The sequence below is a fragment of the Nicotiana tabacum genome, chromosome 7 (genome assembly GCF_000715075.1).
Source record: "Nicotiana tabacum cultivar K326 chromosome 7, ASM71507v2, whole genome shotgun sequence".
In the NCBI taxonomy this organism is placed as follows: domain Eukaryota; kingdom Viridiplantae; phylum Streptophyta; class Magnoliopsida; order Solanales; family Solanaceae; genus Nicotiana; species Nicotiana tabacum.
In genome coordinates, this window is record NC_134086.1 from 146,436,667 (window position 1) to 146,449,529 (window position 12,863).

Consider the following 12,863-nt stretch of genomic DNA (forward strand, 5'->3'; position numbering starts at 1 on the left):
GTTTTACTAAATTGTTTTTATTTCCTTGTTTCATATTGCTACTTTGAGTTATATTTCATATCACTTAGAGGATTTTGGGATTATAGTGAGCTAAAAGAAAGCAGGAAACTATTACTGCTCTTTGTTGACCTGATACAATTGCCATTTATAGCACAATCATCAACCTTCTATATGCATGTTGACGAATCTAAAAGCTACTAGTAGTACGTACTTTGGCTTTCCAACTTATATATAAAGCAACAGCAACCCATTTTCAGAACAACGGAAAATTAAAGTTATTACTACTATACGTACTTAGTAGCTAAACGTTATTGAGAACAAGTTCTTACATTAATGGAGTCCATAAGATGGAAAAAACCGAGTCTGAAACCGATTCAAACTGAGCCAAAATTAGCCATGGAAGAAGAGCCATTAAGTCCGTCAGCAAGGTTATTTCAGGAGCCCAACTTCAACGTCCACGTTTTGTCCATAATGGGCAGCAAATCAAGAATCAATCGTCAAGTTATCAAAGAGCAGTTGGTCCATACTTTCGTTAAGCATCCTCGTTTCTCCAGCCTCCAGGTACGAAAACTGTAATATTTTACTGAACATATTTAACCTTCACTTTTACTCCAATACATAAATATTGTTAACTAAAAAAAAAGGATTTTCAAAATAACAAAAAGTTCTTCATTATGCCTTCAATCATAGTATGCCTTCTTAAACCGCATGTTTCATTCATCTTTTAGGTGGTGGACGAGAAAAAAATAGAGAAATCAAATGGGTGCGCACAAAGGTGGACGTAGAAAAACACGTTGTGGTGCCAAAAGTGGATGAACAAAACCTACAGGAATCACCAGACAAATTCGTGGAGAATTATATTCATAACCTTAGCAAAACAACACTTGACAAATCGAAACCTCTATGGGATCTCCATCTTCTCAACGTCAAAACATCTGATGCTGAGGCTGTTGCCATTTTACGAATTCACCATTCACTTGGAGATGGAACCTCTTTTATGTCCCTTCTACTTGCTTGTACTCGTCAAACTGCTGATCCAGATAAACTTCCAACTATTCCAGGAAATAAAAAGAGGCCTATTAATTCTTCAGACCAGTATTCGACGTCAAAGGGATTGTGGCCATATGTTGCAAAAGTTTGGTCATTTATGAGATTGTTTTGGAAGTGTTGAAATGTCAAATATTTCAGATTCCCGCATCGGTGGGTTAGCAATAGTTGGGGGATCTTCCCCTATAAAAGAAGGCTTAATGTTTAGGATTTAAATACACCTCTCATTTGCCTTCTCATCTGTTTAAGGCATTTGTATCTTCTCTCTTTAGTATTATTTCACTTGTATTTTTGGAGTGAAATAAAATATAGGTTGTGTCCGAGGAGTAGGCAAAATTAGCCGAACCTCGTAAATTCTGGTGTTCCCTTTATTGTTGTTTTATTGTCTTATTTATTATTTGGTGGCTGTCATAATTTTTGGTATAGTAGTTGTGACTTATTCACACTATATACATTTGGCTTCCACAACAATTGGTATCAGAGCCAAGGTACTGTCTAAGTATGCTCTGTGGTTGCAGCATAGTCTGATCTTCCACATCAGAAAAGATTTATCTTGGTAACTGAGTCAAGGTTCTGTCTGAGTATGCTCTGTAGTTGCAGCTTAGTCTGATCTTCTACATCAGAAAGGAAATAATCTTGATTTGTGTCGTCAGCTATTAAATAATATTTGTGTCAAATATGGGAGACAATAAACAAGAAGAATCTATATCAAATGTCAACAATACGTCATCATTGACATCTTCGCTTATGACAAGAATTGTGTCAAATGCGAAATTTGCGGTAGAAATATTTGACGGGTCCGGATATTTTGGGATGTGGCAAGGCGAGGTTCTAGATGTCCTTTTTCAACAAGGGCTAGATCTGACCATTGAAGAAAAGAAACCAGATGTTATTGGAGAAGAAGATTGGAGAATTATCAACCGTGTTGCTTGCGGTACCATTCGATCCTACCTTGCTAGAGAGCAGAAATATCCATACACAAAGGAAACTTCTGCAAGTAAATTATGGAAAGCACTGGAGGATAAATTTTTGAAGAAAAACAGTCAAAATAAATTGTACATGAAGAAGAGATTGTTTCACTTCACCTATGTTCCTGGTACCACGATGAATGAACATATCACCAGTTTCAATAAGTTGGTCACAGATTTGCAAAATATGGATACAACTTATGATGATGGTAACTTGGCCTTGATGTTGTTGGCGTCACTTCCTGATGAGTACGAGCACCTTGAAACTACTCTACTCCATGGAAATGACGAAGTTTCTCTCAGAGAAGTTTGTTCGGCTTTGTACAGCTATGAACAAAAAAAGCGAGAAAAACAGAAGGGCGGAGAAGGAGAAGCACTGTTTGTAAGGGGTCGTCCTCAAAATCAAACGAGGACAAAGAAGGGAAGATCCAAGTCAAGATCCAGACCCAGCAAAGATGAATGTGCCTTTTGTCGAGAAAAAGGGCACTGGAAGAATGACTGTCCGAAGTTGAAGAATAAGGCCAAATATAATAATGGAAAGGCCATTATGGATTCAAATGTAGCTGATTGTGATGATTCAGACTTCTCATTAGTTACAACAGAGTCATCAACATCATCAGACATATGGTTGATGGACTCGGCTTGTAGCCATCATATGTGTCCCAACAGGGACTGGTTTGTGGAATTTCAAGAAGGAGAATATGGAGTCATCCACACAGCGGATAACAGCCCTCTTACCTCATATGGCATTGGTTCAATACGATTAAGGAACCATGATGGAATGATCAGAACATTAACAGATGTTCGATATGTACCGGATTTGAAGAAGAATCTCATCTCTGTGGGAGCCCTGGAATCAAAAGGGTTCAAAATCATTGCAGAAAATGGAGTGATGAGAGTATGCTCCGGTGCACTAGTGGTAATGAAGGCTAATCGGAAGAATAATAATATGTACCGCTATCGTGGCAGTACAGTTATTGGGACAACGACAGTGACATCCAGTGACGACAAAGAGGCAGAAGCAACCAAGCTATGGCACATGCGCTTGGGACATGCTGGAGGAAAATCCTTGAAAACTCTATCAGATCAAGGATTGTTAAAAGGACTAAAGGCTTGCAACTTGGAGTTTTGTGAGCATTGTGTTAAAGGGAAACAGACAAGGGTTAAATTTGGTACAGCGATCCATAATACTAAAGGCATTTTGGATTATGTACACTCTAATGTTTGGGGTCCTTCCAAAACACCTTCATTGGGTGGGAAGCACTATTTTGTAACCTTTGTTGATGATTTTTCCCGAAGAGTATGGGTGTATACAATGAAGAGCAAAGATGAAGTGTTGGGAATTTTTCTCAAATGGAAGACGATGGTGGAGAATCAAACAGGCAAGAGGATCAAGTGTATTCGCACAGACAATGGAGGTGAATACAAAAATGATCATTTCAATAAGGTCTGTGAAAATGATGGCATCGTCCGACACTTCACTGTTAGACATACACCACAACAAAATGGAGTGGCAGAACGTATGAACCGGACCTTGCTGGAGAAGGTACGGTGTATTTTGTCCAATGCTTGCTTGGGCAAAGAATTTTGGGCTGAGGCAATTACATATGCATGCCACCTCATTAATCGTCTACCATCTGCTGCTATTGATGGCAAGACACCATTTGAAAAATGGTATGGAAAACCTGATGTAGATTATAACTCTTTGCACGTGTTTGGCTCAACTGCATATTATCATGTGACGGAGTCAAAATTGTATCCAAGGGCAAAGAAGGCTATTTTTATGGGAATTACTTCTGGAGTCAAAGGATATCGCTTATGGTGTCCTCTGACAAGAAAGTAATATTCAGCATAGATGTTACCTTTGATGAATCTGCTATGGTAAATAAGGTAACAGAAGATACCAAACAAAATAAAGGTGCTTCTAAGCAGGTGGAGTTTGAGGGAAATTTATTTTTCCTACACAAGAAGCAGAGGAGGAAACAAATGAAGATTATCCTCTGCAAGGAGAGCCAGTAGAGGAGATTTCAACTCAGGAACCTCAACAACAACTTGAATCAATAGCAACCAGCAGGCCAAAAAGAACAATAACGAAACATGTTCGTCTCATAGAGACGGTTGCTTGTGCAACCTCAATTATAGCTGATGATGTTCCGACTACTTATAAAGACGCTGTCCAAAGTTCAGAAGAAGATAAGTGGAGGATTGCCATGAATGATGAAATACAGTCCCTTCATCAGAATCATACATGGAGATTGGCCAATCTCCCGAAGGGAAAGAAAGCAATTGGGTGCAAATGGGTATTTGCAAAGAAAGAAGGATTTCCTAACCAAGTAGATGTTCGCTACAAAGCAAGATTGGTGGCCAAAGGATATGCTCAAAAGGAGGGAATTGATTACAATGAAGTGTTTTCTCCAGTTGTAAAATATTCCTCCATTAGAATTATGTTGGCTTTGGTAGCACAATTGGATTTGGAACTAGTTCAGATGGATGTAAAAACTGCGTTTTTACATGGGAACTTGGAGGAGGAAATCTACATGACTCAGCCAGAAGGATTCAAAGTTGCTGGAAAAGAAAATATGGTGTGCAAACTTGAAAAATCGTTGTACGGATTGAAACAATCTTCTAGACAATGGTACAAGCGATTTGACGAGTTTATGTTGCGGCAAGGGTATAAGAGAAGCAAATACGATCATTGTGTGTATTTGCACAAGCTTAAAGATGATTCCTTTGTATATCTTCTCCTATATGTTGATGATATGTTGATAGCTTCCAAGAATTCGGAAGAAATTGATAAGTTGAAGATTCAACTGAAGAAGGAGTTCGAGATGAAGGATCTGGGTGAGGCAAAGAAAATTCTTGGCATGGAGATAATTAGAGATAGACGTTCAAAGAAACTCTGTTTATCTCAGAAAGAATATTTGAAGAGAGTACTACAACGTTTTGGCATAGATGACAAGACTAAGCCAGTTGGTACTCCACTTGCTCCCCATTTTAAGCTAAGTACTACTATGTCGCCAATGGATGAAGCTGAACGAGAGTATATGTCAAATGTACCATACGCAAATGCTGTTGGTAGCTTGATGTATGCAATGGTTTGCACAAGGCCTGACATTTCACAAGCTGTTGGAGTTATTAGCAGATATATGCACAATCCAGGGAAGGAGCATTGGCAAGCTGTGAAGTGGATTCTACGGTATATTCATAATACTGTAGATGTCGGGTTAGTTTTTGAGCAGGAAGACAATCAGTTTGTAGTTGGATATTGTGACTCAGATTTTGCGGGTGATATGGACAAACGAAGATCAACTACTGGTTATGTGTTTACTTTTGCAAAGGCACCAGTTAGTTGGAAGTCTACTTTGCAGTCAACATTTGCTTTGTCTACAACAGAGGCAGAGTACATGGCTATTACAGAGGCTGTGAAAGAGGCAATTTGGCTTCAAGGATTGCTAAAGGAGCTTGGTGTTGAACAAAAAGGTATCACAATTTTTTGTGATAGTCAAAGTACTATTCAATTAGCGAAGAACCAAGTTTATCATGCAAGGACGAAGCACATTGATGTTCGGTATCATTTCGTACGAGAAATCATAGAAGAAGGTGGAGTCACGGTGAAGAAAATTCATACTACGGAGAATCCTGCTGATATGCTGACAAAGGTGGTGACTGCGGTCAAGTTTCAACATTGTTTGGATTTGATCAATATTGTTGAACACTGAAGATTGAAGATGAAGACACAACCAAAATTTGTTATAGAGAGAAAATTGAAGACGTGGAATTTTTGCCAAGGTGGAGATTTGTTGAAATGTCAAATATTTCAGATTTCCACATCGGTGGGTTAGCAATAGTTGGGGGGATTTTCCCTCTATAAAAGAAGGCTTAATGTTTAGGATTTAAATACACCTCTCATTTGCCTTCTCATCTGTTTAAGGCATTTGTATCTTCTCTCTTTAGTATTATTTCACTTGTATTTTTGGAGTGAAATAAAATATTGGTTGTGTCCGAGGAGTAGGCAAAATTAGTCGAACCTCGTAAATTCTGGTGTTCCCTTTATTGTTGTTTTATTGTCTTATTTATTATTTGGTGGCTGTCATAATTTTTGGTATAGTAGTTGTGACTTATTCACACTATATACATTTGGCTTCCGCAACAGGAACACAATAGTGGATGTATTGATGTTTATGGCCACGACTGTTTTTTTGAAGGACACAAATACGCCAATTAAGGGCAAGCCTGGTTCTGAGTTTAATCCTAGGAGACTTGCTCATAGGACAATCAGTCTTGATGATTTGAAGTTGGTGAAAAATACATTAAATATGTTACATATATTCTTAGTCCAATCAAATGCTGTATGTGATGTATATTAGATGTTACTAATATATAGCTGTTTGATGTTTATGAACTTTGTTATTTCTTGCACAGACAATAAACGATGTCGCTGTGGGAGTAACACAGGCTGGTTTATCTATCTATCTTAACAGGAGATATGGTAAGTTCTGCCTCATGTATTAGGAATAATTGTTAATAACAAGAAGGTAGACAACCTGTTATATAGAACATGTAAAATTACACAAATATTATAATCTCTATTTTCTTTACACTACTTTATCCGTGGAAACAGCCTCTTGCAGAAATGCAAGGTAAGATTGCGTACAATAGACCCTTATGGTTTGGCCCTTCCCCGGCCCCGCGCATAGTGGGAGCTTACTGCACCGGGCTGCCCTTTTGATCAGAGTAAATAAGTTAGATTAAAAAAGAATTAAAAACTAGTTTATCCAGTACTTTTATTGTTTGAACTGCTGGGAAAACAGAGTCATGGCAGTAAATTTTAATGCAAAATTTGGCAGGTGAGGACAAGAAGGACAAGGGAGCAACAGAGAAAAACAGTAATCTCCCTAAGAACATAAGACTGAGATCAACACTTCTTATTAACTTAAGACCAAGGACTGGAATTCAGGTGATGGCATTTATTCTTTCTTCAAAATCTTAGCATTTCAATTTCCTTAGCTTACTTCAAGCCAAGTTATTGACATTCTTTTCATGTTTAACAAATATATAGGCTTTAGCTGATATGATGGCCAAGGACACTGAGGCAAAGTGGGGCAATTGCGTTGGTTTTGTCCTTTTACCCTTTAAAATTGCATTACGAGATGACCCCTTAGATTATATATATTAGACAAGTTAAGACAATCGTTGATCGTAAGAAGAAAAACTCTCTTGAAGCTATCTGCACATTTTCCATCTCCAAATTAGCACTCAAGTTTTTTGGGATTAAGGTAATGGCATAATCACTTCTCAATTTTTATCTTTAACATAAGATTTCAATAATTACAAGATTTGACCCTTTTTCTTCTGTGAAAAAAATAAATTAATTCAGACATCAAGTACAATATCGCACAAAATTCTCACCAATACAACACTCTGTTTCTCTAATTTGGTCGGTCCTCAAGAGGAAATTGGCTTCTATGGGCACCCTATTGCTTACCTTGCACCCAGTTCTTATGGGCAACCTCATGTAAGTATCACTAATTTGCTTGACCAAATCGTAATGATTTATCAATAGATTAGTGATCTTGTTTAGATTATCTAATTTACATAAATTTCAGGCGCTGATGATTAATTTCCAGAGTTATATAAACAAGATGACTATAGTTCTATCAGTAGACGAAAGTGTGATTCCTGATCCGAATCAACTGTTGGACGATCTTGAACAATCTCTAAAGCTCATAAAGGATGCTGCGGTAGAAAGAGGCCTTTGCCTTGGATAAAAAAAAATGCTGGACAAGCTCTTCTAGTTATGGCTCAAATTTTATAGTAGTTCTTTTTCTTTTTTATTAGGAAGTGTCTTATTGACAATAACATTGGTACACAAGTATAATGCGACGGATCACTATCGCTACAATATTAATGAAATATAAAATTTTGAGCAATACGTTTTTTTTTCTTTCATCAGCAATAAGTTTACATATCATAAATGTGCTCGTGCTGACAAACTCAGTCTTGCATTTATGAATCATGAAATAAACACTAAGTTTTCGAGTTTTGTTGAGGAGCATCCAAATGTGTAATAAGCTAATCAACATTAGTCCTAAATTTGGAGAGGAGGCCTTTTTTATAAGCCTGAATGACTCGACAAAATCATCCCCAAGCTGGTTAGGATCTGCAATTATTCCTTCATCACCTGTTACAGCAAATGTTAACTTCTTGGCACAACTACACGCATGAACATGGGCATATGTAGCCCTATAACACCGGGTTCAATTGAACCCATAACTTTTGATTCGGAGTACAAATTTATATATAAAAAATCGCTACAATCACAATAAATTATAGATATGAACCCATAACTTTTAAGAACATAATGAGTTCAGTAGTAAGAACCTTAAAGGTTGAACCCATAGAGTTTAAATCCTAGATCCGCCTCATGCGACATGAATCATTAGCCGTTACAATATGCAGCATTTGGATTCAGCGATTCTGACATGAGTAGGATCTTTTTTTTTTTTAAATATGGAATGAAGAGTGTCCAAATAAAATGATATGAGTGCACAAGGTTCATAAACCTGATCTCAACTAGTTTGTGATAGATCAGACATAATTAATTGATGGTTGACTGAAGAAACTTACAGTTGGATGTCTATCACATGTTGGGGCAGGGAATGTCAATGGATGGCCTGTTCGTATTACATTTCCTAGGTGGACCATTGTTTTTTTTTTTGGTGGTTAAAAGACCATGTTTTACGTGCAAATAATTAATTTTATGAAGAGCAAAAATTTCCTTTTTGTCCTCTAATACATTGTTGTTCCCTGTGAGTTTCAATCAAAGAAAATCGTACGAAATTCCAATTGAACAACAACCTGAGAAATTACTAATTCATGAGAATTGCATGTTGTAACAGCCAAAAGGGTTGAAAGAAACAACTTATTGTTGGATAGGTATAAATGTTGCTCATCTGCACAAGAATTGGATTCATACATACTAGTACACTAAAGTTTCACTTCCATTTGTTGAATATAGTGCAGGCATAAACATTGGCTATGGCTCGTTTGCCTGTATTTCTTTGTTTCCTACTATTAGCACTCGTAGGATCTTCCTCGGCTGCTCCATCCTGTCCAACTGTTAAAACGCAGCTAGCACCTTGTCACTCATACGTCGAAGGTAATCTAAAGGCTAATCCATCCGAAGCTTGTTGTTCAGGTTTAAAGGACATACTTGAGCTTGTAAAAGCCAGAGAAGATGGAGTTGCTCTCTGCAACTGTATAAAAACAACAGTGATTGATGATCACGATATTCCCTCTCGCATTTCTGAACTCCCCAAGAAATGTGGCCTTCCTTATACAATCCCTCCCATAGATAAGAACTTCGACTGTAACAAGTAAATCCAAAATATTTCAGCCAATTTTTCTCAGAATACTTGCTTGATCTGCTTAGCTAAACTTCTTGTTCTCTACATGCAGGATTTCTTTGAATTGAACGGATATCGCACAAGGAAGCTGCCTGAACCACTATAGAATTATGAATAAACCATACACGATTATATAATTATGTATGAAACAATATCTTAAATGTATTATGTATCTGCAAGCAAGAAACATTGTGAAATTAAGGAATGGACAGACATCTTTGTTGACGATATGCTGTATTCTTGAATAAGCCTTCATTTAGAAATTAAAACATGTCTAGAGTATGATGGCAACATATTAGAAGCACTTTGTGACAGAACCTGGTTCCCCACTTCTCTTATACAAGAATTACAAAATATAGCATATTCTTGGCCTTATGGATTACACTCTCAACAAAAAAGTGGAAAACTGAATCCAGATTAAGGCTCAGTTAGTTTTTCTTTTACTTCCCTTTAACAGACTGAATCAATCACAATCTTAAATGTGGAGAACTCTCAGCATTGCATGATGCTTGTGTGTTAACCGGGCAAGAAATTCAGGCAACAAACTCTAGCCTCACTTAATATAAGTTATTACACCCAAATTAGAATACCCCACTCATCAGTATCAATGGTTAAAAAAAATGGTGAAGATATTCTATACTCTGATCATTCTCTCGCTAGTTTTAGCAGCACCGGCAATGGCCAAGCCCTCTTGTAAGATGGTTTCAAAAGGGCTAGTACCATGTTATTCATACATTAAAGGGAAATATCATTCCATTAAGCCATCAAATAGGTGCTGCAGAGGACTGAATGATATAGCTGATATGTTGAAAAATGGCGAGGAGGGTCCTATAGCTGTTTGCTTGTGCATAAAGGGAGCACTTTTACATGTTCGTTATGATCCCACGCGCATCACACTTGCTTCACAACAATGTCATACGCGGTTATCTCTGCCTCCCGTTGGCCATAACACTGTTTGTTCAAGGTATAGTTTTGATAGGGCTGGTGTAGTATGATGGCAGTCAATAAACTAAAATCATAGATTTAAGTTATATATAGTGACAGCGTAAATTGTTTTTACAGAATATTGTAGTTTTTATCCTGTTATAGTAGGTGCAGAACTAAAACCTGAAATGGGAAAGAGAAAAAAAGGAAGGACTATCTATTCGATTGATTTATCTTTTATTAATGCACTTGGACGGACAAACCAAAACCATCTTCTTATTAAAGTAGATTGGTATTGACCATATAATTGGAGCAGAACTTGAATATAGTAGTCTAAGAAGCTAAGTACCCCAACTGGGTCGATTCTTCTTCAGCCAAATACGATAAAAGTAGAACTTGCGCAATGAGAAATAGCATACGAGGAAATCCATGTTTTTCTTTGTCAGTTTCAAAACAAGGAGAGATAGTGAATGTATTGGTCAAAATCTAACCGTTGCGGTCAAGCTGACCAACATTCCGTCCAGGCGGTAAGGTAGCAAAAGATGACATGGTCTATTTCACATCCGGCACTCTCGATACCCGTCGAGTCAGAAGAAACAACGTTTAGAGGACGACCAAGGCAGACATAGTGAGAGAGAGTGTCGGACCAAGTAAATAGCAAAAGGTCCCATAACTATATATAGTAGGGGAAAACCTTCGGTTAAGGTGGCGGGTTTTTCACTTCTTCCTCTCTCCCTAGGGCCTAGTCCCCTCCCCTGTAATCTTCATAATGAGAAGAAGAACGGAGCACTCTCCAAGGAAATATGTAAAAAGGGTCCCTTCTATCGATTAATGGGATCAACAACGGAAAGTTTTTTCAATAAGATTGGTTATCTCTATCTCATCTTATGTGTTATTTTTCCAATTAGTTTATTGATCTAGAGTTTATTATGGTTGACTAAGATTTAACCCTCCATTTTCTTTAATTGATTTGTTCAAAATGGTTCCAATATCTTTTGAGTCAAACAATTTGGCGCCGTCTGTGGGGATTTCTTAGTGAAATTTCCTAGTCTCTTCCAGATCAAAGACAAGAAACACGATTACCCACGGAAAAGAGTGCTAAGGCAAAGCCCAACCCACGCAGGGCAAAGGCGCAGCATAGGAGGGGAAGAGAGCTGAATACAGTCACTGAATTTAGGAATCATCTCCCCATCAACCGTTGAAATGCCAGAAAAAACGAGCAACGTTACAAACCTACTCTCATTCACCGATCCATCGGATGGGGGTAAGGAAAGTATCATTTTAACTCACCTTCTGATCTTTGCTCAAGCAGGAATACAAGTGATGTGCGGGCGAGCGAGCAAAGAAACATCTCAATTAGAGAATGGGAAACTACTACAGGACAACCGAAACATCGCCCGCCGATGACACCTCCAAGCCGAAAGGCAAGAATTAGACAAGGAAACTCCAATGTGTGCACAAAACGAACATAAGCGAAACAACAACGTTTCTTACTCCGCGACATCACACTCTCCAATGCAAACAATATCAAGCGAACTGGTACTCCCCCAGAGGATTCCTGATTCTCCAAAAACTAGGACTGACGACGGGTTTCTATTTCGATAAGTTCGTAATAACACCTTTAAGGCCAAGGGCCTTCGCCAAAAAGAAGAGTTCGACCTCGTTTGAACGACAACGAGTTACTATTTTGATAAGTTTGAAATAACATCCTTTAAGGCTAAAGACCATCGCCAAAAAGAAGAGTTCGACCTCGATCGAACGACGACGCGTTACTATTTCGATAAGTTTGAAATAACACCCTTTAAGGCTAAGGTCCTTCGCCAAAAAGAAGAGTTCGACCTCGATCGAACGATGACGTGTTACTATTTCGATAAGTTCAAAATAACACCTTTTAAGTCTAAAGGCCTTCGCCAAAAAGAAAAGTTCGACCTCGATCGAACAACGACGGGTTACTATTTCGATAAGTTTGAAATAACACCATTTAAGGCCAAAGGCCTTTGCCAAAAAGAAGAGTTCGACCTCGATCGAACGACGACTGGTTACTATTTTGATAAGTTTGAAATAACACCCTTTAAGGCCAAAGGCCTTCGCAAAAAAAAAGAGTTTGACCTCGATCGAACGACGATGAGTTACTATTTCGATAAGTTCAAAATAACACCCTTTAAGTCCAAACGCCTTCGCCAAAAAGAAGAGTTTGACCTCGATCAAACAACGACGGGTTACTATTTTGATAAGTTCGAAATAACACCCTTTAAGGCCAAGGGCCTTCGCCAAAAAGAAGAGTTCGACCTCGATTGAACGATGACGGGTTACTATTTCGATAAGTTCGAAATAACACCCTTTAAGGCCAAGGGCCTTCGCAAAAAAAAAAGAGTTCACCCTCGATCGAACGACGGTGGGTTACTAGTTCGATAAGTTCGAAATAACACCCTTTAAGGCCAAGGGCCTTCGCCAAAAAGAAGAGTTCGACCTCGATTGAATGACGATGGGTTACTATTTCTATAAGTTCGAAATAATA

At 38.1% G+C, this 12,863-nt stretch overlaps 1 protein-coding gene, 1 long non-coding RNA gene and 1 pseudogene across 2 annotated transcripts; all 3 read left to right on the forward strand.

The window, feature by feature from the left end:
- Window positions 1-8,283, forward strand: LOC107813821 (wax ester synthase/diacylglycerol acyltransferase 11-like; annotated as a pseudogene).
- Window positions 8,284-8,941: 658 nt separating this feature from the next.
- LOC107813824 (uncharacterized) lies at window positions 8,942-9,646 on the forward strand. The gene is made up of 2 exons (XR_012711398.1): window positions 8,942-9,391; window positions 9,474-9,646. It is a non-coding gene; the product is annotated as an uncharacterized LOC107813824 (long non-coding RNA).
- Window positions 9,647-10,041: 395 nt separating this feature from the next.
- Window positions 10,042-10,416, forward strand: LOC107813820 (uncharacterized). The gene has a single exon (XM_016639128.1). It carries the CDS (start codon window positions 10,042-10,044, stop codon window positions 10,414-10,416), a length of 375 nt encoding a protein of 124 aa, XP_016494614.1.
- The last annotated feature ends 2,447 nt before the right edge of the window (window positions 10,417-12,863 follow it).

What these genes read in the sequence shown, in the direction of transcription:
- LOC107813820 (XM_016639128.1), top strand. Translation starts at nt 10,042, where the DNA reads ATGGTGAAGATATTCTATACTCTGATCATTCTCTCGCTAGTTTTAGCA.